The 27,557-nt window shown below is 39.9% G+C and overlaps 1 protein-coding gene and 1 pseudogene across 5 annotated transcripts in view; both read left to right on the top strand.

Annotated features, from left to right (window-relative positions):
- Positions 1 to 27,557, top strand: part of NVL (nuclear VCP like) — a 98,696-nt gene that overhangs the window by 46,166 nt on the left and 24,973 nt on the right. For all 5 annotated transcript variants that reach the window (XM_055419816.2, XM_055419815.2, XM_055419814.2 and 2 more), the window contains 4 exons: positions 651 to 750; positions 15,710 to 15,816; positions 23,455 to 23,531; positions 26,403 to 26,491. In XM_055419816.2, the coding sequence (XP_055275791.2) occupies positions 651 to 750; positions 15,710 to 15,816; positions 23,455 to 23,531; positions 26,403 to 26,491 (373 nt within the window). The remainder of the gene's footprint in view (positions 1 to 650; positions 751 to 15,709; positions 15,817 to 23,454; positions 23,532 to 26,402; positions 26,492 to 27,557) is intronic.
- Positions 769 to 12,419, top strand: LOC129551652 (G2/mitotic-specific cyclin-B1 pseudogene; annotated as a pseudogene).

Consider the following 27,557-nt stretch of genomic DNA (forward strand, 5'->3'; position numbering starts at 1 on the left):
GTAGCTGTTAGATCTTTTTTAAAAATTTATTTTATTGACGTATAATTGATTTACAATGTTGTATTAATTTGTATTAAAGCTAATTGATGGTATTAATTATATTAACATTGACATTTAATACATTAATATTTATGTTATTTATATTAATATTTAGCATTAATATTTAATGCAATTAATGTATATATTAATGTTATATATAATATTAATTGTATTAAAGCAAATTGATTCAGGTATACACATGTGCATTTCTTTTCCTATTCTTTTCCATTGTGGTTTATCACAGGATTTTGAATTCTCAGCTATTGGACCTTCAACTGACTCAGAGGCGTAAGATTTTGGGATCAGCTGAGCCTGAGATTGAATTTCATTTCTATCCTTATCTAGCTTTGAGACCTTGGACAAATAGCCTCTCTGAGCCTCGGTTTCCTCATTTGAATTGTGGATAATAGCAGGACTGCAGAAGCACACTGACAAGAACATGTTTTGCACCGTGATTAGATACAGTGACTTCTCTGGAAATGATATTTGCTGTATCTTTTGACAGAAGCTTTCATTGAAGTTAACAATTATAATATTTTGTATGGAAAAAAGATAGCAATGTGTTCTTCTTTTTATTAGGAGCTGATGGAGCTATATTTATTTGTTTTTAGACAGGGGCAAGTGTCCGAGTGGTGAATCAACTGCTTACAGAGATGGATGGTCTGGAAACACGTCAGCAAGTTTTTATTATGGCAGCCACCAACAGACCAGGTAAGAAAGAAGATTATAAAACAGCTAAGTCTAAGGTGGGTGTTTTAAGGTTTTATCCTAGAAGCTTATCCATATACCTGCATTTAACTCATTTTTTAAATTGTTAAAAAGCTTAAGTTCTCTGGGAAGGGCTTAGAAAAAGGCTCAAAACTTCAGAAATACTGAAGGTGGCTTATACTTTGGTTCCTAAATTGTTTTCATATTGTTTAATGCTTCACCATCCACATGAGCCACTCTGTCATAGCTGCCCTGCATTGATGATTCTAACTATATCTGCCAGCAGTGACATGGGACTTTAATTGCTTAAATGGATTTTTCAGTTTTCAAGCTGATACAATTTTTCGTTTCTCATAATTTAGTACAGACACTAAAATCTTCATGAATTGTATACCATTTCATTTTAAAATGAAAAATCAAAAGGTGTTATGGTTTAACACCTTTGAATTAGACTCTTATATTTGAATTAGAAATATTTTCTTTGAGTACAGCAGAACTGGGTGTGAGTCCTGGCTGTAGCACTTCCCATCTACCAGCTCTTCTCTTTCAACCCTAACTAGTCTATACCAACTGCTGCTGCTGCTGCTAAGTCACTTCAGTCGTGTCCAACTCTGTGTGACCCCATAGACAGAAGACCACCAGGCTCCCCCGTCCCTGGGATTCTCCAGGCAAGAACACCGGAGTGGGTTGCCATTTCCTTCTCCAATGTGTGAAAGTGAAAACTGAAAGTGAAGTCACTCAGTCGTGTCTGACCCTTAGCGACCCCACGGACTGCAGCCCACCAGGCTCCTCCATCCATGGGATTTTCTAGGCAAGAGTACTGGAGTGGCTTGCCATTGCCTTCTCCGATGCTGCTGCTGCTGCTGCTGCTGCTGAGTCGCTTCAGTCGTGTCCGACTCTGCGCGACCCCATAGACGGAAGCCCACCAGGCTCCCCCGTCCCTGGGATTCTCCAGGCAAGAACACTGGAGTGGGTTGCCATTTCCTTCTCCACCGAGTAGGTTATAATTCAGTTCCGGCACTAACCGCTTAGAGTTAGTGCCAGAACCTGCAAGTTAAGGGGTGAGTCATCTTGACGACTGCCCTACTTCAGATGCCAGCTGCACGTGGTGTCTCCAGGACACCTGCACTTCTGACCAACTTGCTACACAGACTTGGGGATACCCGTAACTGCCCTCACGTTCAATAATTTGCTAGAAGGACTAACAAAATGAAGAAAAACACTATACCTACAGTTCCAGTTTATTATAAAGGGTACACTTGGGGCGAGATCTCAGAGGTGATATGGTTTCCCGGCCCTTTCTCCATGGAGTCAGGACACAGCACCCTTCTGGCCCATTAGTATGTTCATTGACCAGGAATCTCCCTCGTTTGTTGTCCAGAGTTTTTATTGATTGACTCATCAGCCATGTGATTGAACTCAGTCTCCAGCCGTGCCCTGCCTCCCCATATGTCTGGCTACAAGTTCCAACCCTCTAATCAGATGGTTAGTCATTCTGATAACCAGCCCCATCCTGAAGTTGTATTGGGGCCAACCTTGAGTCATCTCTTTAGCATAACAAAGACACTGCTGTTGCACAGAGAAGTCTAGCCAAGAGCTAGAGGTAATGACCACTATACTTATTCTTTACTGTACCACATTAATCCTGAGCATATATTAATTCATCTTGCTAACCAGTACTTATTCATCTATAAAATGAGGATGATAATACCTAATAGGCAGTATTCTCACAAAGCTTAAGTGATGTTGGTAATATATGTATTGTTCAGTTCAGTTTAGTCACTCAGTCGTGTCCAACTCTCCGCGACCCCATGAATCACAGCACGCCAGGCCTCACTGTCCATCACCAACTCCCAGAGTTCACTCAAACTCATGTCCACAGTGTCGGTGATGCCATCCAGCCATCTCATTCTCTGTCGTCCCCTTCTCCTCCCGCCCCCAACCTTTCCCAGCATCAGAGTCTTTTCCAGTGAGTCAACTCATCGTATGAGGTAGCCAAAGTATTGCAGTTTCAGCTGTAGCATCAGTCCTTCCAATGAACACCCAGGACTGATCTCCTTTAGAATGTACTGGTTGGATCTCCTTGCAGTCCAAGGGGCTCTCAAGAGTCTTCTTCAACACCACAGTTCAAAAGCATCAATTCTTTGGCGCTCAGCTTTCTTCCAACTCTCACATCCATACATGACCACTGGAAAAACTATAGCCTTGACTAGACGGACCTTGGTTGGCAAAGTAATGTCTCTGCTTTTTAATATGCTGTCTAGGTTGGTCATAACTTTCCTTCCAAGGAGTAAGCGTCTTTTAATTTCATGGCTGCAATCAGCATCTGCAGTGATTTTGGAGCCCCCAAAATAAGGTCTGACACTGTTTCCACTGTTATCCATCTAATTCCCATGAAGTGATGGGACCAAATGCCATGATCCTAGTTTTCTGAATGTTGAGCTTCAAGCCTACCTTTTCACTCTCCTCTTTCACTTTCATCAAGAGGCTTTTGAGTTCCTCTTCACTTTCTGCCATAAGGGTAGTGTCATCTGCATATCTGAGGCTATTGATATTTCTCCCAGCAATCTTGATTCTAGCTTGTGCTTCTTCCAGCCCAGCGTTCCTCATGATGTACTCTGCATATAAGTTAAATAAGCAGGGTGACAATATACAACCTTGACGTACTCCTTTTCCTATTTGGAACCGGTCTGTTGTTCCATGTCCAGTTCTAACTGTTGCTTCCTGACCTGCACACAGGTTTCTCAAGAGGCAGCTCAGGTGGTCTGGCATTCCACATCTGGAATATCAGCATTACTTAAGTTTTACTTAAATCCTTGTCTTCAGAAGGATTCAGGTGCATTGTCTTTCCTCATGTTTTCTTCACCTCCTCTGATCTCTTTATTCATCTTTGAACTCCTTCTCCATATTCTCCTTAGATGTAAAACCAACAACTGAGTGTAGTTGTCTGTTGAGCTTAGCCAGTGAATGGAGGATGAATCATTATGTGGCTCCCGTGTTTTGTTCTTTCCAGCGTCCTTGAGTATTGTCTTCCTCTCTGCTGTACCTCACCCATCACTTCCTCCCCACTACGTTGAGGAGCCACATAAATTTAAAAGCCGATATTTTGGATCTCTTTGCATGTATTGATGCTTATTTGGCAGTTCTGTCCCATTGTATTCTCTCCTGTGACATTCTGTTTGGTTGTTTATAACTTGTTTCCTGGTTAGCTTTAAGAAATCTCCTCTTTCCTGATGTTCTGGTTAGCTATTGCTGTGTGATAAACTACAACAGTACTTACTGTCTTAAAAATCACCATTTTTGCATTGTTCGTAATTTTGTAGGTCAGAAATTCAGGGAGGACTTGTCCAGGTGGTTCATCTTTGATCCACATGCCACCAGCAGGCATGGCTAGGCCAGAGAATCCCTTCCAGGGTGACTTCTACTCACATGTCTGGTGCCTTGGTGCTTCTTGGCATTATGCCTCCCCTCTCCCTCTGCAGTTGTCATCTTCCAAGGCCTCGCCATGTGACTTAACTTCTGTTAGCATGGTTCTCTGAGTATTCACCCTTCTTAGATGACAGCTGGATTCCAAGAGATAAAGGCAGAAGTTGCCATGCCTCTTGAAGGTAAGGCCCAGATTAGACAAATTCCCTTGATCAGGACAGTGACAGGAAGAGCCAGATTCAAAGGCAGAGAAGTTGGAATGTAAAAACATGTAGTTATCTTTAATCCTTGTTATGTAAATTTTTCTTTCATCATATTCTTTGTATTGTGGTGCAAGTTATACATTCAGCCTTATGGTTTGGTGTTATATATGGATTGGTCATATCTGTATCAGTTCAGTTTAGTTCAGTCGCTCAGTCGTGTCCAACTCTTTGCGACCCCATGAATCACAGCACGCCAGGCCTCCCTGTCCATCACCAACTCCCGGAGTTCACTCAAACTCATGTCCATCGAGTCGGTGATGCCATCCAGCCATCTCATTCTCTGTTATCCCTGTCTCCTCCCGCCCCCAATCCCTCCCAGCATCAGAGTCTTTTCCAGTGAGTCAACTCGTCGCATGAGGTGGCCAAAGTATTGGAGTTTCAGTTTTAGCATCAGTCCTTCCAGTGAACACCCAGGATTGATCTCCTCTAGAATGGACTGGTTGGATCTCCTTGCAGTCCAAGGGACTCTCAAGAGTCTTCTCCAACACCACAGTTCAAAAGCATCAATTCTTCAGTGCTCAGCTTTCTTCACAGTCCAACTCTCACATCCATACATGACCACTGGAAAAACCATAGCCTTGACTAGATGGACCTTGGTTGGCAAAGTAGTGTCTGTGCTTTTTAATATGCTGTCTAGGTTGGTCATAACTTTCCTTCCAAAGAGTAAGCATCTTTTAATTTCATGGCTGCAATCAGCATCTGCAGTGATTTTGGAGCCCCAAAAAATAAAGTCTGACACTGTTTCCACTGTTTCCCCATCTATTTCCCATGAAGTGATGGGACCAGATGCCATGATCCTAGTTTTCTGAATGTTGAGCTTCAAGCCAACCTTTTCACTCTCCTCTTTTACTTTCATCAAGAGGCTTTTTAGTTCCTCTTCACTTTCTGCCATAAGGGTGGTATCATCTGCATATCTGAGGTTATTGATATTTCTCTCAGCAGTCTTGATTCCAGCTTGTGCTTCTTCCAGCCCAGCGTTCCTCATGATGTACTCTGCATAGAAGTTAAATAAGCAGGGTGACAATATACAGCCTTGACGTACTCCTTTTCCTATTTGGAACCAGTCTGTTGTTCCATGTCCAGTTCTAACTGTTGCTTCCTGACCTGCATACAGGTTTCTCAAGAGGCAGGTCAGGTGGTCTGGTATTCCCATCTCTTTCAGAATTTTCCACAGTTTATTGTGATCATAGTTTTCTTTAATCTCAGAAGATTTAATCATTCACTCATTTTTACAGAATTTTTATTATATGCCTGGTCCTACTGAGCTTTGGGAATTCAAAGGTTAACAATTCAGAAAACTTATTTGCTTGCATATGTTCTGATTTGGGGCTGAACAGGGAATCAGTAATAGGCAGTCCAATAAAACGGGGTAAGAGGATGGAGAATGTCTGTTTTGGGGAAAGAAATGCTAACTTAGATATCATGGTCCAGAAAGCCTTCTTCAGAAGAAGTGACATGTGAGCAGGAACCCAAATAATGTGAAGAATTGAGCCATACAATAATCTGAGAGAAGGCATTCCAGATAGAAAACAGTAAGTGTAGAGGCCCTGAGGTGAGAAAAAGTTTGGAGAACCAGCACGGCCAGTGTGTTTCAAATGAAAAGACTTGGTTGGGGTCGGTGGAGTGAGTAATGGAGAGGAGCACGGGGCCTTTTAGGCCACAGTATGAACTTTGGCAACAAGACAGAGTATACCTGGAACTGTGAACTTGGAGCTGTTTCTCTGTCACCTTACAGTCTTTGCAGACATCACACAATACTGTTTATACCCATACTACTCCACAGTTAGTTTAATCAGACTTGCTGTTTAAGATATTAATAAGGAAGTACATGTATTATTATTCAAAATTTTGTTTTCCTAACAGTTTGATAACTTTTAATACCATTGATTTCTTTGTAATCCTATGTATTTTGCCTTATGCATTAAAGCACGTTTTTGACAAGGAATCCATAAATTTCACTGTAATCCCTAAGGAGTTCTTAATATAGAGGATCATCTGAGTTAGAAGATCCGTGGTCCAGGGGAGAATTGATATGAGCTTGGTGGGAGAATTAAGAAGTGATCAGTGGGAGCTGATCCAACTTTGGGATATATTTTGAAGGTAAAACCAATAGAAAGTACTGTAATTAGATGTGGATGTAAGAAAGAGAATAAACAAAGATTACTTTTAGATTGTTTTACTTAAAAGCTAGGTAAAAAGTTTGCTACTTGCTGAAATGGAGAGCACTTGGAGAAAAGTAAGTAGGTTTCTATTTTATTTTATATCAGTTTCTTTTGCTATCATACCTAAGCAATCATTGCCTGTCCTAAGGTCACAGAGATTAACTCCTTTGTTTTCTAGTAAGAGTTTTATTTTCTTCAGTTCAGTTTAGTTCAGTCGCTCAGTCATGTCTGACTCTTTGCGACCCCATGAATCACAGCACGCCAGGCCTCCCTGTCTATCACCAATTCCCGGAGTTCACACATTTAGGTCTTTGATCCATCTTGAGTTAATTTTTGTCTGTTGTGAGAAAGGTGTTCATTCTTTTTCAGGCTATTCATGTGTCTCAGGATCCTTTGTTGCAAAGACTAGTCTTTTCCCCATAGAATTGTCTTGGCAACATTTTTGAAAATTGAAGGTCCATTGGTAACAAAGTGTTTTCTATAAGTTGAAAGTTGCTACTGTTAGCTCTTAAATTTTAGCTTTCTTTGAATACTTAATAGTATAGCAGTTGCTTTTTGATCAACAGCTGAGGAAGAGTTTCTCCTGTTCTGCATTTGTCTCATTTGTAAGGGAATGGATTTTGTCCTTAATTCTTTAGAATTGTTGATGACTTCTTCCTTGCAAAGATAAGAATTGTTCTGTTAGAAATCAAAGAAGGTAAGAATTGTTATCTTGAGTCTTCTACTTAAAGTTCTGACACAATTAGGTGCGGAACCATTTAGGAAGCTGTAAAAATAATCCAAGTAAAAGATGATAGTTTGAATCAGGTAATATCTGGGGGTAGAAAATCTGAATATGTTGTATCATAGAGTTGACAGAATTTGCTAATGGCTTGAATATAGATGTGGAAGAATGGAATCCAGTATGACTCCCAAATTTTAGGCCTGAAAAACTGGAAGGATCAGTTGGCCTTAACCAAGGTGGGGATTGATGGGGAAAGATCTGAATCTCAGTCATCATTAAGATGCCTGTTCAGTTCAGTTCAGTTGCTCAGTCATGTCCGCTCTTTGTGACCCCATGAATCGCAGCCCGCCAGGCCTCCCTGTCCATCACCAACTCCCGGAGTCTACCCTAACCCATGTCCGTTGAGTTGGTGATGCCATCCAGCCATCTCTCCTCTGTTGTCCCCTTCTCCTCCTGTCCCAGCATTAGGGTCTTTTAGTGAAACAGAATTGTTGAGTATGAACCAGCTTTTCTTTGAGAAATGATGTAATACATGAAATTTTATAAGAACTTTTGATGGAGCATTGTTTATATCATCTAAACTGCACCCCACCCCCACCCCTGCCACTCACACTTTATGGCATATAAAGTACTCAGGATGCTTTTTACTGTAAATAAAATGAGTAAATAATTTCTTAAAATAATACACTATAAAATACTAGATGTGATGTTTGTAAGAGAGTTTAAATTATTATTAAAGTCCTAAACTAAGAATCCTTTCTAAATACGATAGGGATTGTTTATATCAAGCTTTATTTTGAGACATTCCGATCTGGGTTTAAGATCTACATTTGTGGGACTTCCCTGGTGGTCCATAGGTTAAGACTGTGCTCCCAGTGCATGAGGTGCTGGTTCAGGCCCTGGTCAGGGGACTAGAACCCACATGCCTCAACTAAGAGTTTACATGCCATAACTAAGACCTGGTGCAGCCAGATAAAACTGAATAAATAAAAAATTTTTAAAAAAGATCTGGGGCATGCTGCGGAGGAACGGCTGTTGGCCTGTGGTTGAGTCAAGCTCCTGGCTGGTCGGGGGCTCCAGTGCACTCCTTCTCCTCGCTGAGCTGCTTTCTGGTGCAGAAGAAGCCATGGCGCTCCAGATCACCAGGAACACGAAAATTAATGCTGAAAATAAGGCGAAGATCAGTATGGCAGGGGCCAAGCGCATGCCTGTGGCCGCTGTTGCAACCTCTAAGCCCGGGCTGAGGCCCCGAACAGCTCTTGGAGACATCGGTAACAAAGTCAGTGAACAACCACAGGCCAAACTGCCTCTGAAAAAGGAAGCAAAAACTTCAGCTGCTGGAAAAGTTACTGCTAAAAAAGTACCAAAACCTCTGGAAAAGGCTCCTGTACCTGTGCCGGAGCCAGAGCCGGAACCCGAGCCTATTAAGGAAGAGAAACTTTCCCCCGAGCCTATTTTGGTTGATACTCCATCTCCAAGCCCCATGGAAACATCTGGCTGTGCCCCTGCAGAAGAATATCTGTGTCAGGCTTTCTCAGATGTAATTCTTGCAGTGAGTGATGTGGATGCAGAAGACGGAGCGGATCCAAACCTTTGTAGTGAATATGTAAAAGATATCTATGCCTATCTAAGACAACTTGAGGAAGAGCAAGCAGTCAAACCAAAATACCTAATGGGTCGTGAAGTCACTGGAAACATGAGAGCCATCCTAATTGAGTGGCTAATGCAAGTTCAAATGAAATTCAGGTTACTGCAGGAGACCATGGACATGACTGTTTCCATAATTGATTGGTTCATGCAGGATAATTGTGTGCCCAAGAAGATGCTGCAGCTGGTTGAAGTCACTGCCATGTTTGTTGCAAGCAAATATGAGGAAATGTACCTTCCAGAAATCAGTGACTTTGCCTTTGTGACGGACAACAGCTACACCAAGTTTCAAATCAGACAGATGGAAATGAAGATTCTAAGAGCTTTAAATTTTAGTCTGGGTCGCCCTCTACCCCTGCATTTCCTTCGGAGAGCATCTAAGATTGGAGAGGTTGACGTTGAGTTACATACTCTGGCCAAATATCTGATGGAATTAACTATGCTGGACTACGATGTGGTGCACTTTCCTCCTTCTCAGATTGCAGCAGGAGCTTTTTGCTTAGCACTGAAAATTCTTGATAATGGTGAATGGACACCAACTCTGCAGCGTTATCTGTCATACACCGAAGAGTCTCTTCTTGTTATGCAGCACCTGGCAAAGAATGTGCTCATGGTGAGCCGTGGGCTCACAAAGCACATGACTATCAAGAACAAGTACGCCACATCTAAGCACGCTAAGATCAGCACTCTAGCACAGCTGAATTCTGCACTAGTTCAAGATTTAGCCAAGGCTGTGGCAAAGGTGTAACTTGTGAACTTTGGAATACTATCTGCAAATAAAATTGGCACCATGTGCCATCTGTACATATTATGTTACATTTATTTACTTTTAATAAAGTTGTAGTTCTTTTTACTTATCCTTTAACTTATTTGAATGTGGCTAGTTTCCACTTGAGGATAGAAGTTGTTTTAAAGGTATGGTGGGGATTGCTTAAAAACAGTTTTCAGTTACCTGGGGACCCAACTAATACAAACAATTGGTTCTTCTTGGTTTTTGTTTTATATGCCTGGCTTTACTGAAGATGATTTACTAAGCTCTTGAAGGCATTTAGCATTAGATGTACTTTATATGTCACACTGTGTGTAAGCCCACGTCACCTTAAGAGGTGCTGCTGCCTCCTTCTGCACGAGGAAGCGCCTGCCCTCTCCTCCCTAGTCCTCCTGATTCCTGCCTACTCTGCTGGTTGCCGCCATGATTCTAATTGATCTACTGGTACCACTTTCTCAAATTATCAGCTTTAGCTAGTATCAGCATTTTCACTGGGAAAAATAAGAATTTTAATTTCTATTCACAGCCTAGTTTTTGTTTATTAGAAAAATAAAACAATCCTTAAAAATGAAAAAAAAATAAAAAAAATTAAAAGATCTGCATTTTTATGTTTAAAATAAAAGTTCTCACAGCATGGTATTGGCATAGACATAGATCATTGGATTATAGAATCAAAACAATGTTTCTGCAAATATTTGGACAATTGATTTTTTTTTTAAAATAAAGCACAAAGGCACTGGTGGGAAAAGGACGACCTTTTCAGTAGTGATAGAACAATTGGATATCCATATGCAAGAAGAGTGAACTTTAATCCATACCTTTTATGATGTGTAAAAATGAACTCAGTGATCAAAGACCAATGAAAATCCAAAGCTACAAGACTGCCAGAAGAAAACATAGGGTAAAATTTTTTCTACCTTGGATCAAGCAAAGATTTCGTAGATGTGATACCAAAAGTGCAGTCTTTCGCGCAAGTGGTTTAATTGAACTGCCCTTCAAAGGATGCCACTAAGAGAGTAAAAAGACCACAGACCAAGAGAAAATATTTGCAAAGTATATTTGATAAAAGATATTTCATGAACTCAACAACATAACTAAAAACTCAACAGCAACAAAAGATATTAAAAATAGGCAAAAGATTTGTATAGACACCTCATCATGGAAAGTATACAGGTGGCAAACAGATGAAAAGGTGCTCAATGTCATTAGTCATCAAGGAAATGCAGATTAAAGCTGCAGTGAGATATCACTGCGAACATTAGAATGACTAAAATGAAAGAGACTAATTATAGGGCATTTCATGGACGCCGAGTCTGCGAGAGCATATGTGGGTGCCAGGCAGGAGGTGACCAGGAAGACCCAGCTGAAGGTGTACGAATTCGAGCCTCGGCATTCCTAACCCAAGATCTAGAAATGCATTGTGGTTCCTGTCCATTAGACTGTAAAGTTTTGTAGGTAATCTTGGAAACTATGATGACGACTGAATTGGAATGAACCTTGGGCTATTTTGGACCACTCCAAAGAATGTGGGTTGCTAGATACCCTCCCAGCTTTGCTTTTGTTGAATTTGAAGATCCCTGAGATGCAGGGCTAGATGGGAGCATCTAGATTAGAAGTTTGAGAGTCCCACCATTGGTGTTCGCACTGGACGAGAGGTTTTCCAGTTGGTGTGGAATCCTAGAAATTTCAAGAAAGTTAGTTTGCCTTTACTTTGGGTCAGAAGTTCTGTATGTGATTCCTTGGTGGTGGGCTTCCCTGGTGGCTCAGAGGGTAAAGCATGTGCCTGCAATGCAGGAGACCTGGGTTTAATCCCTGGGTCAGGAAGCTCCCCTGGAGAAGGAAATGGCAACCCACTCCAGTACTCTTGCTTGGAAAATGCCATGGACGGGGGAGCCTGATAAGTTACAGTCCATGGGGTTGCAAAGAGTTGGACATGACTGAGCAACTGATGCTTTCATGTGATTGCTGTATATGAATCAGTTCAGTTGCTCAGTCATGTCTGACTCTTTGTGAGCCCATGGACTGCAGCACACCAGGCTTCCCTTTCCATCACCAACTTCCAGAGCTTGCTCAAACTCCTGTCCATTGAGTAGGTGTGCCATCCAACCATCTAATCCTCTGTCGTCCCCTTCTCCTCCCACCTTCAGTCTTTCCCAGCATTGGGGTCTTTCCAATGAGTCAATTCTTTGCATCAGGTGGCCAAAATATTAGAGTTTCAGCTTCAGCATCAGTCCCTTCAATGAATATTCAGTATTGATTCCCTTCAGGATTGACTGGTTTGATCTCCTAGCAGTCCAAGGGACTGAAGAGTCTTCTGGTCCAACACCACAGTTCAAAAACATCAGTTATTCGGCGCTCAGCTTTCTTTATAGTTGAGCTCTCACATCCATACGTGACTACTGGAAAAACCATAGCTTTGACTAGATGGACCTTTGTCAGCAAAGTAATGTCTCTGCTTTTTAATATGCTGTCTAGGTTGGTCATAGCTTTACTTCCAAGGAGCAAGCGTCTTTTGATTTCATGGCTGCAGTCACCATCTGCAGTGATTTTGGAGCCCCCCAAAATAAAGTCTGTCACAGGTTCCATTGTTTCCCCATCTATTTGCTATGAGGTGGGACCAAATGCCATTATCTTTGTTTTTTGAATGTTGCGTTTTTTGTTTTTTTTTTTAAATTTTTTTTTAATACAGTTAAAAGTATTTTTATTAAAAAAGCACAAATGCAAAGAAATGAACAGAGGAAAATTTATGCGTCGAACCTGGACTGGTCACTTATGATAATATACATGCTACAATTCCATTCTCCCCAATCATTCCACCTTCATTGGAGTCAATTATACAGAGTGAAGTAAGCCAGAAAGAAGAACATCAATACTGTATATTAACGCATATATATGGAATTTAGAAAAATGGTAACCTGAACCCTGTATAAGAGACTGCAAAAGAGACATAGGCATTTAGAACAGCCTTTGGGACTCTGTGGGAGAGGGTGAAGGTTGAATGTTGCGTTTTAAGCCAGCTTTTTCACTCTCCTCTTTCACTTTCATCAAGAGACTCCTTAGTTCTTCGCTTTCTGCCGTTTAAGAGTGGTGTCATCTGTGTATCTGGAGAAGGCAATGTCAACCCACTCCAGTATTCTTGCCTGGAAAATCCCATGGACAGGGAAGCCTGGTGGGCTACAGCCCATGGGGTCACAAAGAGTCACACACGACTGAGCAACTTCACTTCACCAGTATCTCATGACTTCCTACTTTTGCATTCCAGTCCCCTATAATGAAAAGGACATCTTTCTGGGATGTTAGTTCTAGATCTTGTAGGTCTTCATGGAACCATTCAATTTCAGCTTCTTCAGCATTACTGGTTGGGGCATAGACTTGGATTACTGTGATACTGTATGGTTTGTCTTGGAAACGAGCAGAGATGATTCTGTCGTCTCTGAGATTTCACCCAAGTACTGCATTTTGGACTTTTGTTGACTCTGATCGCTACTCCATTTCTTCTAAGGGATTCTTGCCCACAGTAGTAGATGTAATGGTCATCTGAGTTAAATTCACCCATCCCCATCCATTTTAGTTCCCTGATTGCTAAAATGTTGATGTTCACTCTTTCCATCTCCTGTTTGAATCAGTTTATCTTGATTCATGGACCTAACCTAACATTCCAGGTTCCTGTGCAATGTTGTCCTTTACAGCATTGGACTTTACTTCCATCAACAGTCACATCTGCAGTTGGGTGTTGTTTTTGCTTTGGCTCTGTCTCTTCATTCTTTCTGGTGTTATTTCTCCACTCTTCTGAAGTAGCATATTGGGCACCTACCGATCTTGGGAGTTCATCTTTCACTGTCATGTCTTTTTGCCTTTTCATACTATTCATGGGGTTCTAAAGGCAAGAACACTGGAGTGGTTTGCCATTGCCTCCTCCAGTGGACCATGTTTTGTCAGAATTTTCCACCATGACCCATCTGTCTTGGGTGGCCTTACATGGCATGGTTCATAGTTTCACTGAGTTATGTATATGAATACATAGCTCTTTGTAACACTCTTTGTTTGGAAATTTGAGACTATTCAAGATAACTGTGGCCTCCAGTTTATGGGTACATTGTAGAGCTGAACTTTGAGATACTGTGCAATAATTTTTTCCATACTGTCATTTGTAATATGTTTTGTGAGAATTCTTGGGATTAAAGTTTTGGTTACAAATTGTTGTTTTAACCTGAAAGCCTGTTTTTTCCTTAAAGAACTAAAATAATCTGAGCTTGGTATCAAGTCTTGGTATAACACTCTTATTGAAAGCCATACTTACATATTTTCTTGTGAAGTGCTTTTAAAAATAGAATGTTAACATAATTGTGTAATAGTTGAACCAACTATCACTATAGCTCTTGTCCCATACGAGGCAGTTGGTTACACAAATCTCATTTTGTAAAGAAACACAATTGAGGGTTTTGAATTGAAGGAAGACTTTGGTTGTCTTACCTTAGTGATGGTACACTTTTAGAAGTAGAAACCAGTTCAAAGTTCATGATATTCAGTGACCAACATTTTAAAATACAGTTACGTAATACATTATAATTTGAAGTTTCCCTAAAAAAAAGAAAAACTTTTATCATTAGTATGAAAACTTCCCACAAAGCTTTAAAAATTGCTTCCGTTTTATGTAATTTGAGATACTACATGGGAATTCTACATTGATCCATCATGATGTAAAACGCAGTTTATGACTCAAAGGTAACTGTGGAATTGAATATGGAGGCACACATAACCTTCCACTTAGAAATATAGAGGAGTTGTAATTTCAAGGTTTTGTACAATTAGATTAAATTGTAATGCAACAACAAAAGATTAACTGTACCAAGAATTGACAAGGATACAGAGTATATGAAAATATTACTGTTGGCAGTGTAAGATGGTACACCTTGTTTGGAAAGCAGTTTGTTGATATTTAAAAGGTAAATGTGCACCTGCGGTGTGTTATTGCCATACTAGTAGCTTTGCATCCCGTACATCGGTATTTACTGAAGAGAAACAAAAGCTATATATACAATGACTTGTACTTGAGTGCTCACAGCATCTCTATTTATAGTAGTCCAAAACTGGAAATGAACCAAATGTTTGTCAACAGAAGAATTAAAAAGCAAATGTGATATAGCCACACAATGGGATGCTGCTCAGCAATAAAAAAGTTAAATACTGATACATATGACAACTTAGGTGAATCTCGAAATAATTATATTGAGTAAAAGAAAGCAGATAGTATATGCTGTATGATTCCACATACATAAAATTCAAGAAAATGCAAACTAATCCATAGTGACAAAACAGATCAGTGGCTGCCAGGGTAAGGGGATTTAGGGAAGGACAAGAGAGGGAGGTTAAAAAGGAATCATCAGTAAAGTGCACTCCATTTTTGAAGTTCAGTGGTTTCCTAAGACCAGAATGTTTGCAAACTTTGCCCTGTAGAGTCAGGTGACCCTTAGGCTTGTCAGACACGTGGTGGTGAAAGTGTTAGGTGTCATTCTGTAGGGTGGAGCAGGATTTGAGAGAACTAAATATGTATTTTAGGAATATAACTCTGGCAGCATTGTAAGGGGTCCCAGGGAGGGGAAATTTAGAAAACAACCAGTTAAGGGGACATTACATTTGGCCTTGACTGAGGTTCGAGGTAATAGGAAGCAGACTTGATAAAATTGATAGCATGTGTCACCGGTTAGAGGGAAGGGAGAAACCTGCCTGGTATTTGGGGGACAGGTGGGGTCATCATATAAGATCGAGAATCTTGAAGGAAAACAGGTTTGGGGCAGGAAGGAGGTGGATGGACTGCACTTTCTTAAGGACGAGGCAAGTCTTTTAATTCTAAAAATAATCTATCATTTTTTTCCCTTAAAAGATGTACTCTTCGTGTCTCTCATGTTAATTATATTTTGCAAAAGATTTTATTTTATTTATTTAAGGCTTTTCCTCCCTTTGTCTCTAGATATCATTGACCCTGCAATCCTGCGCCCAGGCCGCCTGGACAAAACACTCTTTGTGGGTTTACCACCCCCAGCAGATCGTCTCTCTATCTTAAAAACTATCACAAAAGTGAGTAAAGGAAATGGTATGTTTTTGTGTATGTTTCTGGCATTTTAAATATAGATAGGTTTGTCCAACCTGTATCTCCCAAAGGAGAAGATGAACTATTATGTATAATTTTTTAAACTAATTTTTAATTGGAGTGTAGTTGCTTTACAATGTTGTGTTTCTACTGTACAGCAAAGTGACTCAGCTGTATGTATACATATATCACCTCTTTTAGGGATTTCCTTCCCATTTAGGTCCACACAGAACACTAGAATTCCCTGTGCTGTGTAATAGGTTCTCCTTAGTTACCTGTTTTACACATGGTATCCGTAGTGTCAGTCCCAATCTCCCATTTCCTCCCACCACCCCTCTTTCCTCCCTGGCACCCATACATTTGTTCTGTACTACTTTTGGTTTGCAAATAAGATCATCTGTACCATTTTTCTAGATTCCACATATATGCGTTAGTATACAATATTTGTTTTTCTCTTTTTGACTTTCACTCTGTATGGCAGTTTTTAGGTTCATCCATTTCTCTACAAATGACCCAGTTTCATTCCTTTTTATGGCTGAGGAATATCCCATTGTATATATGTCCACATCTTCTTTATCCATTCCTCTGTTGATAGACGTTTAGGTCATTTCCACGTCCTGGCTTTTGTCAGTAGTGCTGCAGTGACTATGGGGGTGCTTGTGTCTTTCTGAATTACGGTTTTCTCCAGATATATGCCCAGTAATAAGGTTGCTGGGTCATTTGGTAGCTTTATGTTTAGCTTTTTTAAGAAACCCCATACTGTTCTGCATAGTGGCTATATCAGTTTACATTCCCTCCAGTGGTACACGAGGGTCACATTTCTTCACACCCTCTCCAGTATTGATTGTTTGTAGACTTTGATGATGACCGTTCTGACTGGTGTGAGGTGATACCTCATAGTTTTGATTTGCGTTTCTCTTGTAAAAGTGGCAGGAATACACAGAACTATATTTAAAAAGTCTAAATGACCCAGATAACCACAGTGGTGTGGTCACTTACCTAGAGCCAGATATCCTGGAGTGTAAAGTCAGGTGGGCCTGAGGAAGCATTACTATGAACAAAGCTGGTGGAGGTAATGGAATTTCAGCTGAGCTATTTCAGATCCTGTAAGACAGTGCTATTAAAATGCTACACTCAATATGTCTGCAGTTTTTGAAAACTCAGCAGTGGCCACAGGACTGGAAAAGGTCAGTTTTCATTCCAGTCCCAAAGAAGGGCGATGCCAAAGAATGTTCAAACTACACACAATTGTACTTGTTTCACAAGCTAATAAGGTTATCCTCAAAATCCTTGAAGTTAAGCCTCAGCAGTATGTGAACTGAGAAATTCCAGATGTATGAGCTGGTTTTAGAAAAGGCTAAGGAACCAGAGATCAAATTGCCAACATCCGTTGGATCATAAAGAAGGCAAGGGAATTCCAGAAAAATATCTACTCTGCTTCATTGACTATGCTAAAGCCTTTGACTGTGTGGATCACAACAAACCGTGGAAAATTCTTAAAGAGATGGGAATCCCAGACCACCTGACCTCTCTCCTGAGAAACCTGTATGTGCATCAAGAAGCAGCACTTAGAACTGGACGTGGAACAACAGACTGGTTCAGAATTTGGAAAGGAGCACAACAAGGCTGTATATTATCTCCCGGCTTATTTAACTTATATGCAGAATACATCATGCGAAATGCTGAACTGGATGAAGCAGAAGCTGGAATCAAGATTACCGGATGAAATATCAGCAACCTCAGAAATGTAGATGATATCACTCTAATGGCAGAAAATTAAGAGAAACTAAAGAGTTTCTTGATGAAGGTGAAAGAAGAGAGTAAAACAGCTGACTTGAAACTCAACATTCAAAAAACTAAGATCATGGCTTCTGGTCCCATTACTTCACAGCAAATAAAAGGGAAAGAAGTAGACTCTGTGACAGATTTTGTTTTCTTGGGCCCCAAAATCACTGCGGATGGTGACTGCAGCCATGAAATTAAAAGACACTTGCTCCTTGAAGGAAAGCTATGACAAACCTAGGCAATGTATTAAAAAGCAGAGCCCTCACTTTGCTGACAAAGGTCTGTGTAATCAAAGCTATGATTTTCCAGAAATCATGTATAGATGGGAGAGTTTGACCACAAAGAAGACTGAGCGCCAAAGAGTTGGTGCTTTCGAACTGTGGTGCTGAAGAAGACTCTTGAGAGTCCCTTGGACTCCAAAGAGATCAAACCAGTCAATCCTAAAGGAAATCAACCCTGAATATTCATTGGAAGGACTTATGCTGAATCTGAAGCTCCAGTACTTTGGCCACTTGATACAGAGAACTGACTCACTGGAGTAGACCATGATGGTGGGAAAGATTGAAGGCAAAAGGAGAAGATGGCAGCAGAGGATGAGATGGTTGGATAGCATCACCGACTCAGTGGATGTGAATTTGAGCAAACTCCAGGGGATAGGGAAAGCGAGCCTGCTGTGCTGCAGTCCATGGGGTCGCGAAGAGTTGGACACAACTTAGTGACTGAACAACAACACAGTGAGGCCCCAGAAAGCTCCCTCCCTGCTTTCATCGTTTGATATTATAGCAAAAAGAAAGTCTGTGAACCAGAAAGTGGCCTTCAGCAGACACAACCTACTCGCATGGCTTAGAGTTGGCCAAAGAGTCGGACATGACTTAGTGACTGACCAACCTCAGACATGATTATCCACGAATCTTGTCTTTCTGTTGATCCATCCTAGTCAAGAATGGGCTTGTTTGATGTTGATGTTTTATAAAAAAGTGTTTATGTTCGACAGAAGAGCACTACTGCCTAGCTGTGAGCCCAGTCAACTCATAGCAATGCCATGGGCCACTTGCTGGATGTCAGGGCCTGCTTTTCTCTGTCTTGGTGGCTTCATATTTCCAGGTTTTTCTATCATGAACATATAGCTGTATATTAGGGGGAGGAGTATGGAGAATTTTTTTTTGAACAAAAACAAATGTTGAGGTTAAAAGGGAAGGGCCTAGAATTTGCTCAAAAGGCTTTTGGGGCAGCTTCCATGCACAAAAGTTGTGACTGTTGAAAGAAAAGAAAAAGCAGAAGACTGATAAAAATCTGTACAGTTTCGAAAGGAACTTTTGTGGGCTTGTGGTTTGGACTGTTAAAGTGTCAGTTCTCAACATCTGTCTATGCTAAACGCTAAGGAGGGCTGTGGGCCATTTTTTCTTAGACTTTGTTTTTGTAGAAGTTATGAGGGTGTCATGTTCTCAGACCCATTCCAGCAGGAAGGGATCTGCTTGGGCCTGGGCAGCCAGGCACATTTTGTTGCCCTCTGAGGAGAGCTCCTTGCACTGCATTTCACATCCTTACCTCACTTTTCCCCTCCAGAGGCCTAAAATGTTTAAAGATCTTTGTCAATGGCTAAAGCTGAAGCAGGGTAGAGGGAGGGGAAGCAGAATCTCTATCTTCAGGGTAGAGTCCACAAGGCAGCCCTCCTGCCCACAGGTTGTCTTTATAAAGACTCAGCCAAAAGTGAGGGAAATTGGCATTTTTAATGTTTAGTAAGCCATTGTATTTCAGAGTTTTCTAGCTTTTTACTTAATGTCCCCAGATTATTTTATATATACTCTTTCCTCTTTTTCCAATTAATACTTGAAATGTTATGGGGAGATTAGAATAAAATTCTTTAGTCTTGGTCTGAAAAATATAAAGATCTGTAGGTCAGAGCACCTTTTCAGTATCTCTCGGAGCCTAAGTTTCTTAAGAGAAAAGTGACCAATGACATACTGCTTCTTTATACTTTGTATTTGGTGATTCTGGTAATCATGTGGTAATGAGAGGCTTATCACTAAAAACCCCCTTGGACAAGTGGAATTTTTTTCTTTTGTAATTTCCATTTCTTCCATATAAGTGTCATTAAAACTTACCCTTATCTCAGAAAGCCAGAAAGATTATTTGATGTCTGCCAAATGCTTTGAGATAATAATATGCAATCTTTAAAATGGTGATAAAAATCCCACTGAAAGACCCAAAATTCTCAGTGTTTTTAAAATGTGCTGCAGAAGACTAAAACATATAAAATATCTTACCTAGAAGTAGAACTGTTAAATTTTCATGAGCTAAGATAAAAATATCTGATAGAATGATAAGTGATATTTATTAAACACTTACTCTGTTCTAGGTACTTTACATATTTGAATATGCTTAATCCTTGCAACTGCTTTTTGAGCTCTGTGGACTGAATATTTAAATATTCAAATGAATATTATTTCCATTTTACTGATGAACTAACGATCTCTCAACAACAAGATGCAGAGATGTGTGTTTCTTTTTCTTTTTTCTTTTATTGAAGTATAGTTGAAGAGTCCATCTCCAAAACTCTTCATTTTGCAGCCTAAAAATCTATCCCCATTAAACTCCCCATTCCACCCTCCCACCACCCCTTGGCAACCACCTACTTTCTGTCTCTATGAATTTGATTACTCTGTCAGCTTCCCTGGTGGCTCAGGTTCCTGCAATGCAGGAGACCCAAGGTCATTCCCTGGGTTGGGAAGATCCCTTGGAGAAGGAAATGGCAACCCATTCCAGTATTCTTGGAGAACCCCATGGACAGAGGAGCCTGGCGGGTTACAGTCCATGGAGTCGCAAAAGTCAGATTCTTAAGAGACTGTTTTTCTCTAACAGTTCCTTTGGCTCAGCTTTCTTTAGTCATGAAATTATTGAGACATCCATTAGAGCTTTATTAAGAGGGGCTTCCCTGGTAGCTCAGATGGTAAAAGAACTTGTCTGCAATGCAGGAGACCTGGATTTGACCCTTGGGTTGGAAGGAGAAGGGAATGGCAACCCACTCAAGAGTACTTGGAAAGTCCCATGGACAGAGGAGGCTGATGGACTGTAGAGTCCATGAGGTTGCAGAGTCGGACACAACTGAGCATCTAGCACTTTCACACTTTCAAGAGGTGATAAAGTCAGTAGTGATGAAGACCAGTATAAAGAGTTCTAAATATTTTCATATACATATAAGTATCATTTTAATAAATGAGTCTCTATAGTATTTACATATTTGGTTTTATAAGCTTACTAATATTCCACTTAAAATTTTTCTAATTGCTCCCACTTGACAGTAAATAGAATTGACCTTTCATTTTACTTCTTACTGAAGGTCAGAAACATTTCCACATTTCAGTTAGGAATAATTAGATGTTAATGATTCCAAGATTCCTCAGCCTGCATTTCTACTCATTGGAAAGTAACGTTGCTGTTGAAACATTTGGAAGTATCTTATATTGAGCACACCACACACACCCCCAAAAAAGGACAATTTGTTACTTTTTTCCAGTTGATAATATATTGGGAGTTAATTTTTCTAAAGAAAAAAATAATAATAATTTCCTAAGAACTAGAAAATTTCTAAGAATCTTTTCTAAGAATTAATTATTTTTCTAAAATATCGTTTTTAGATAAGCATTTGTTTATTGTGTTCCTTTATATATTGAGCTTTCTCAAAATATTTAACTTAGAAGAGTGCCCTGAATATAGGAAGTTGGCAATTGCTCCCAGTATGTAGTTGTGAGAAAAGTCTCCTCTACGTTCTCATAAAGAAAGCACTCAGATGTGATAGATGTTTTTGATCATATCCCTGTCAAATAATAGCACAGTAATAACACAATAACACAATATAGGCTATTCAGTACTGAAGCTCGTGGTTGTCCTAGTGTAAGCTGAGGACATAACTTAAAACAGGTTCATTAAAAACAACTTGATGAAAGGTCAAAGACATGCATTCTGAGATGTGTGGGCCTCTATGAAAGTCCAGCTTGACTCAAGAATAGAATTTAGATATTGAGAAATATAAAAGAATTATCCTCAGGTATTCCTCCATGAATTGATTTCTTATGACTGAGTTTTTGATCAAAACGTTTGAATAGTTTAATAGTTAAATAGTTTGAAGTAAAATTCTCTAGCAGCGCAGGGAACATCCGTGTGCTGGGTGAGTCAGGGTGAGGTTGATAGTTTCTCAGGAACATTAAAGACTCTCATAAGGGCTCATGCTTAATGAGGAAACCTCTTGTCCCACCCCGTGCCGCCTCCTACGGTGGACTGGGACTCAAAAAGGCGGTGTTCTCAGGCTTTCCCACATAGCTTTGGACATAGCTTGGAAAGTCCAAACATTTTTCTCCATCATAATAAATCCTTATTACATGTTCATCATCACTATTTAAACAAGACTTCCCCTCCCTCTCTTAAATATAGCATCAAATCATCTCTATTTATCTGGTAATAAGATCCTGGGTTTTTTGGGGGGATTTCCTGGTGGCCCAGTGGTAAGAACTTGGTGCTACCATGGACTTGGAACCAATCCCTCATCTGGGAACCTAGATCCTGCCTCCTTGAATCCCTGCCCACCTCTGCCCCCTGACAAAATGGAAAACGTTGATATTAAAAGGAACCTTAGGGGTCACTTCTGTCTAGTTTTACATACAGCCGGAGAGAGAAAGGAAAAAAAGCACCAAAATTGTCTGCTGAGGTCACCCAGAGAGTTTATTTTCCCATGTTTATTTCACAGGTCTGAGTGGATTGAATGGGAAACATAACTGTTTCTTGAATCTGTGATAGATGAACATTTGCATTTTATCGTTTAATAGCAGCTAGCATATGTACAGTTTGTGAAATTCTTAAACATGCCCAGCTACAGGGACACCTGCTGAGCATGTGCTACGGGAAGGTGATGGCTCAAGGTGCCGGGTCGTCTGACCCTCTGCTGGGAGCACTTGCTGAGCTAATATTTACACTTGAGGCTTAATGACATATGTTTATTTGCTGTTTTCCTATATAAATATTTCTTCTTAAACTGTGTCCATGTAATATTTGCTACAAAAGAAAGATAATATGCAGTGTAGATATAAGTTATTAATCAGAATAATAAAGCACATATAAGCCTACCGTCTAACATTGTAAACTTTGTCACTAAAATCTGTTTTATTTGCCTCTGCTGTGTAAGTCACTAAAAATGTTATTAAATATGTACTGGATGCATGCAAAGTACCATGTTAAGTGTTGTTGAAATTTTGAGACTGTTCTGATACTTGTCCTTTCTAGCATCTCTTAGTATGAGCTGGAGGGGAGTTGGCATCAGAGTGAGGGTTAAGTTTTAGATAAAGGGTTGGGAAAGAAAACATTAAGCACAGAGGGCTTTAGGCTTTTGTTGTAGGGCAGTTTGCTGATTGTTCTCTCCTGGCCACGGTCAATGTTATTTCTCCCTTCCTAGCCAAACTCACACTAAAACTAAGCTAACATATACACATCAAAACTAATTACTGCTTGTGTATTTGCCATATTTAATCAGGCAAAGGAAATGTGATTCTTCACCTTTGGAAAAATTGAGGTTGTGGTGGGTTTTGTTCTTGGTGTTTTGTTTTTGGCTGTAGTGCTTGCACATTTGTCATACTTCACCAGCATAAATTGTTTGCCTTTGGCTTTCCCAGGTTTGGGATCTGCTTCTTAACCTCATTTCTCAAAACTGAAATTTGTAAAAGTCTGTAACACTAGTCTGGGAGTCAGTTATATTCATTCAGTCAAGAAGCCGTTACTATCTGTTTAGAATCTATCATGTGGGGAAATACTAAAGTCTCTACTATAGTGGATGTTTCTCTCTCACTTAGAATGGTACAAAACCCCCACTGGATGCAGATGTAAACTTGGAAGCAATTGCTGGTGACCTTCGCTGTGATTGTTATACGTAAGTATGTCAATCTCAGATCACTGAACTCTCTGAGGCCCCATTTCCTCATGTGTAAAATGAGGGTGAGTGATAGCAGGAGGTTTAAGTTAGGAGTCCAGTAAAGCACCCAGGGTCTGGCTCTTCCTCCTTCTTAGAGACAGGACCACCCATTCCTGAGGCTCTGAGGAGTTCTCAGGAATAGGGGAGTACTCTTGTATGTCATCTGCTTGTGTTCAGCCACCCTGACCACCATCACCGCCCTTCACAACTTGTCTCTCTGTCCTTCCAGAATATTACAGGAGACATCTCATTACCAGCTGCCAAATTATCTAGGTGCTTCAGCATTTAAAAGAAAATAATCTACAAGCTCTTCAAGCCTCAGAATGCATTTTTCATAGTGCACCTATTAATATCCATACAATCTAAATGAAAACGGGAGGTCAGATATTTCTACTTTCATAGTTTGTGGTGGTTATGAGTTTTTGTTGTTTTCCTCATTATAATAAAACTTCGTTATGTTAACTTTCCCAATTTTGGCTCACAGGGAAGAAAATGAAATTCACATTTAACAGGGCACATCTCTCCCTCCGTTTTTGTTTTTTTGGTTTTTTTTTTTAATGAGGTGGTGAACCTCAAATCGTGTGGGATCTTACTTCCCCAAGCAGGGATCAAACCCATGCTCCCTGCCATCGAAACTTGGAGTTTTGACCACCAGGGAGTTTTCCTCTGGCTTATTTTTAAAGCCCTGTTGATTGTCCACAATATACTTGGTGTTCATGATATTCCTGTAGCTCATGGCCAAATACATGTGCTTTCTGAAGCTAAGTCATTCAAGGAAGGTGTTGTTTTAATCTTCGAGGTCTTCTAGAGTCTATTGTTCACAGTGTAAATTATATCCAAAGAACATAGCTACCAGTACTAATACAAGCACTCAGTTTTTTCCAGTTCCGTTTGAAGAATTTCACAAAACTGTCTCATGAGATGATTACACTTGAAACCATGCTACTCACTTTTAGGGAGTGTGGCCAGGATCCAAAGTATAATGTCCAGTTTTTTCAACATAAACATCTTAGGGATCTGAGTCTTGATCTTTGTTTTGCTACCACAACCCCAGTGCTCCTGAGAGGTTTGCTGTACTCCATCAGGACTCTTGTCTCTCTTAAGAAAGCGGTGACTGTCTCAGTGAAGGGGAAATGGTCAGTCCCAGGCCATGGTGTTGAAGGGCCTGTGTAAAAGCTCTGCATTACCTTTAAAGAGAATGTACCTTTTTCCCTCATTGGGATTCAAATGCTTGCCAGTCTATAGTTAATGAACTTACTGCTAAAGAAAATAGGACTTAAGTGAGTAGTTTATGTATTTGAGTACTAAAATCTGAAAAGATTTTCAGTTGATAACAGGCAATTTTGATGCAGAACTGACCCTGGGCCAGTCTTTTAGATTATACCACATAGGAGGTCATTTATTTAAGTGGGTCAGGGTTAAACTTGAATGGTGTATGTTTTGGGTTTTAATACCACTGTCATCACAGGGACTGTATAATACTGCAGCCTTCAGCTACTTGTTACAGAAGTTAATGGTGTCTCTGCACCAGTGTTGATTTAATATCTGGGGTTTCCCTGATGTGTCTCAGACAGTAAAGAATCTGCGTGAATGCAAGAGACCTGGGTTCGAGCCCTGGGTCGGAAAGATGCCCTGGAGAAGGGAATGGCAACCCACTCTGGTATTCTTGTCTGAAGAATTCTGTGGACAGAGGAGCCTGGTGGGCTACAGTCCATGGTGTCATATAGAGTTGGGCACGACTGAGTGACTAACACTTTCACGCTTTTCACAAAGAAATCAATACCCTAGCATGTATGTGATTGTTAAATAATATTACAAACCTTACACCTAACTAGCAGAAACATTGAGTTCAGTTAATAATTTAAACTAAATTTAATAATCTTAGGTATGTGGATTATCAGCATTATATATTAAATAAGTTTGTCTAGAGATGATTTTTTTTTTAAAAGATGAGGTTTTTATCTCCCAGTTGAAGCTCTTTCTCAAAGAATCTCTAAGAAGCCTGTTAAAGATGTAATGTATTGAAACACCAGTCAACCCCAACATCTTTCATTGAACGCAAGAACCATGCTGATTTAGCATATTATTACACAGACCAATTAAATGAAGTTCTTGTCATATTTTAAGTAATTTATGATGTGTCAATTCAGCTTGAGCTTGAATCAAGTGCATCAAACACTTAGCCTTTGTATTTTCCTTTTCTGAACTAGGGGTCATAAATGACTTTTTATATAAGCTTAGTTTAGACTTGAGGTAATATCCTAATGGTATATACTTGTAATGGGCCAGTTTGTACTTTAGCATAAGCCTTGTGAATAAAATTTTACGGTAAATAATGTGTAAGTTGTTTTCTTCTGACTGTTTCAGACTTTTTATATTAACATTACTATCTGTAGTGATTAGTGTGAGAATATTTGACTCACTGCATGTTTCCTTCATAATTTCCTTTCTTCTAAAACTTAGAAGTATTTTGAGTAAAAACTAAAACCTAGTGACCATGATTGGTTTATCCAACCTTTATTGGTCAGTTTCTTTCCTGATTGTTTAATATGTGACTTAAAAGGAAATTACAGGACTTCCCTGGTGATCCAGTCCAGACTTCACCTTCCAATGCAGGGGACACAGATTCAATCCCTGATCAAGGAGCCAAGATCCCACATGCTTCTTGGCCAAAAAAACCAAAACATAAAACAAGCATTATTATCACAAATTCAATAAAGACTTTCAAAAAGTACATTTAACGAAAAAAGGAAATTGCTTTCAGACTTTTTTCTGGGCTTTTGCACAGTGTCTAAAAATAATGAGTTAAGAGCTCTTCTCTTATTTCAGGGGTGCAGATCTCTCTGCTTTAGTACGGGAGGCTTCTATCTGTGCCCTGAAGCAAGAAATGGCAAGACAGAAGAGTGGAAGTGAAAAAGGTACAGTTCTCTCCCAAATCTCTCAGTCCTAGTTATCACTCTTGGTACCTAATGCCACTGTTAACCTGGAAAATGACCATTTTCTAGCATCTTTCATCTGTGATATTAAAACTGACATTTTTCTGATGCGACCTTTAGCAGCTGTTCTGGAATATTATATAACCTCTGTAGCTGACAACTATAATAATAGCAGTTACTTGGTGCCTTATACAATGTATTCTGTCTTTGCTTATCATCATACATATACTGTTTTCATCATGAGTTTGGTCTGTTTATCAGTCCTGGAAAACCACCTCATTCTTTTGTTAGGGCAATACCTACTGTTAAAATGTAATGTATTGTGCTTCTTCCAGCCCAGCATTCCTCATGATGTACTCTGCATATAAGTTAAATAACCAGGGTGACAATATACAGCCTTGACGCACTCCTTTCCTATTTGGAACCAGTCCGCTGTTCCATGTCCAGTTCTGACTGTTGCTTCCTGTCCTGCATACAGGTTTCTCAAGAGGCAGGTCACATGATTACTGCTATAATAAAAACACATGATGTTTTAAAAACAAAAAAATGTAACCTGAAGAGCTTAGAAAACACATAAGAAATGAAAATTGAAATGACTTTCCATATACTTACACTTTCTTTTGGGACATCTCAACAGCTTTGCACTGTTCTTCGCATTTGACAGTGTGTTTGAGAATACCATTCAGGTGTGTGTAGACGAAAATGATTTATTTGTGACCTGCAGTCTGACTGCCAAGTAGAGAAATAGCCTCTGCTTTGCTTTTTTCCTGGGAGAATTGTTTGATCGGTTGCAGTGTGTGGCCGTCTTTGAACATATAGATTTAGTACTGTCAAATACTTTCTTCAGAAAGACCTACCTTTTCCTCAAAACCTGTGCTTTCATCTCAAGTTCAAACCTTTATTGATCTCCTTTTATTCATTAGATTTCCCAGAAGATGTTTCTTTATTTGTGTTTATTTCATTTATTCTTTTCCCCTTTTTCTTTGGCTACCAGGAATCTTGGAGCTAACTTTAGTTTACAGTTACAGCAGCATATGCTTAACTTAGA

This window comes from Moschus berezovskii, chromosome 17 (assembly GCF_049115385.1).
Source record: "Moschus berezovskii isolate FMDL1 chromosome 17, NW_MosBer_1.0, whole genome shotgun sequence".
Lineage (NCBI taxonomy): Eukaryota > Metazoa > Chordata > Mammalia > Artiodactyla > Moschidae > Moschus > Moschus berezovskii.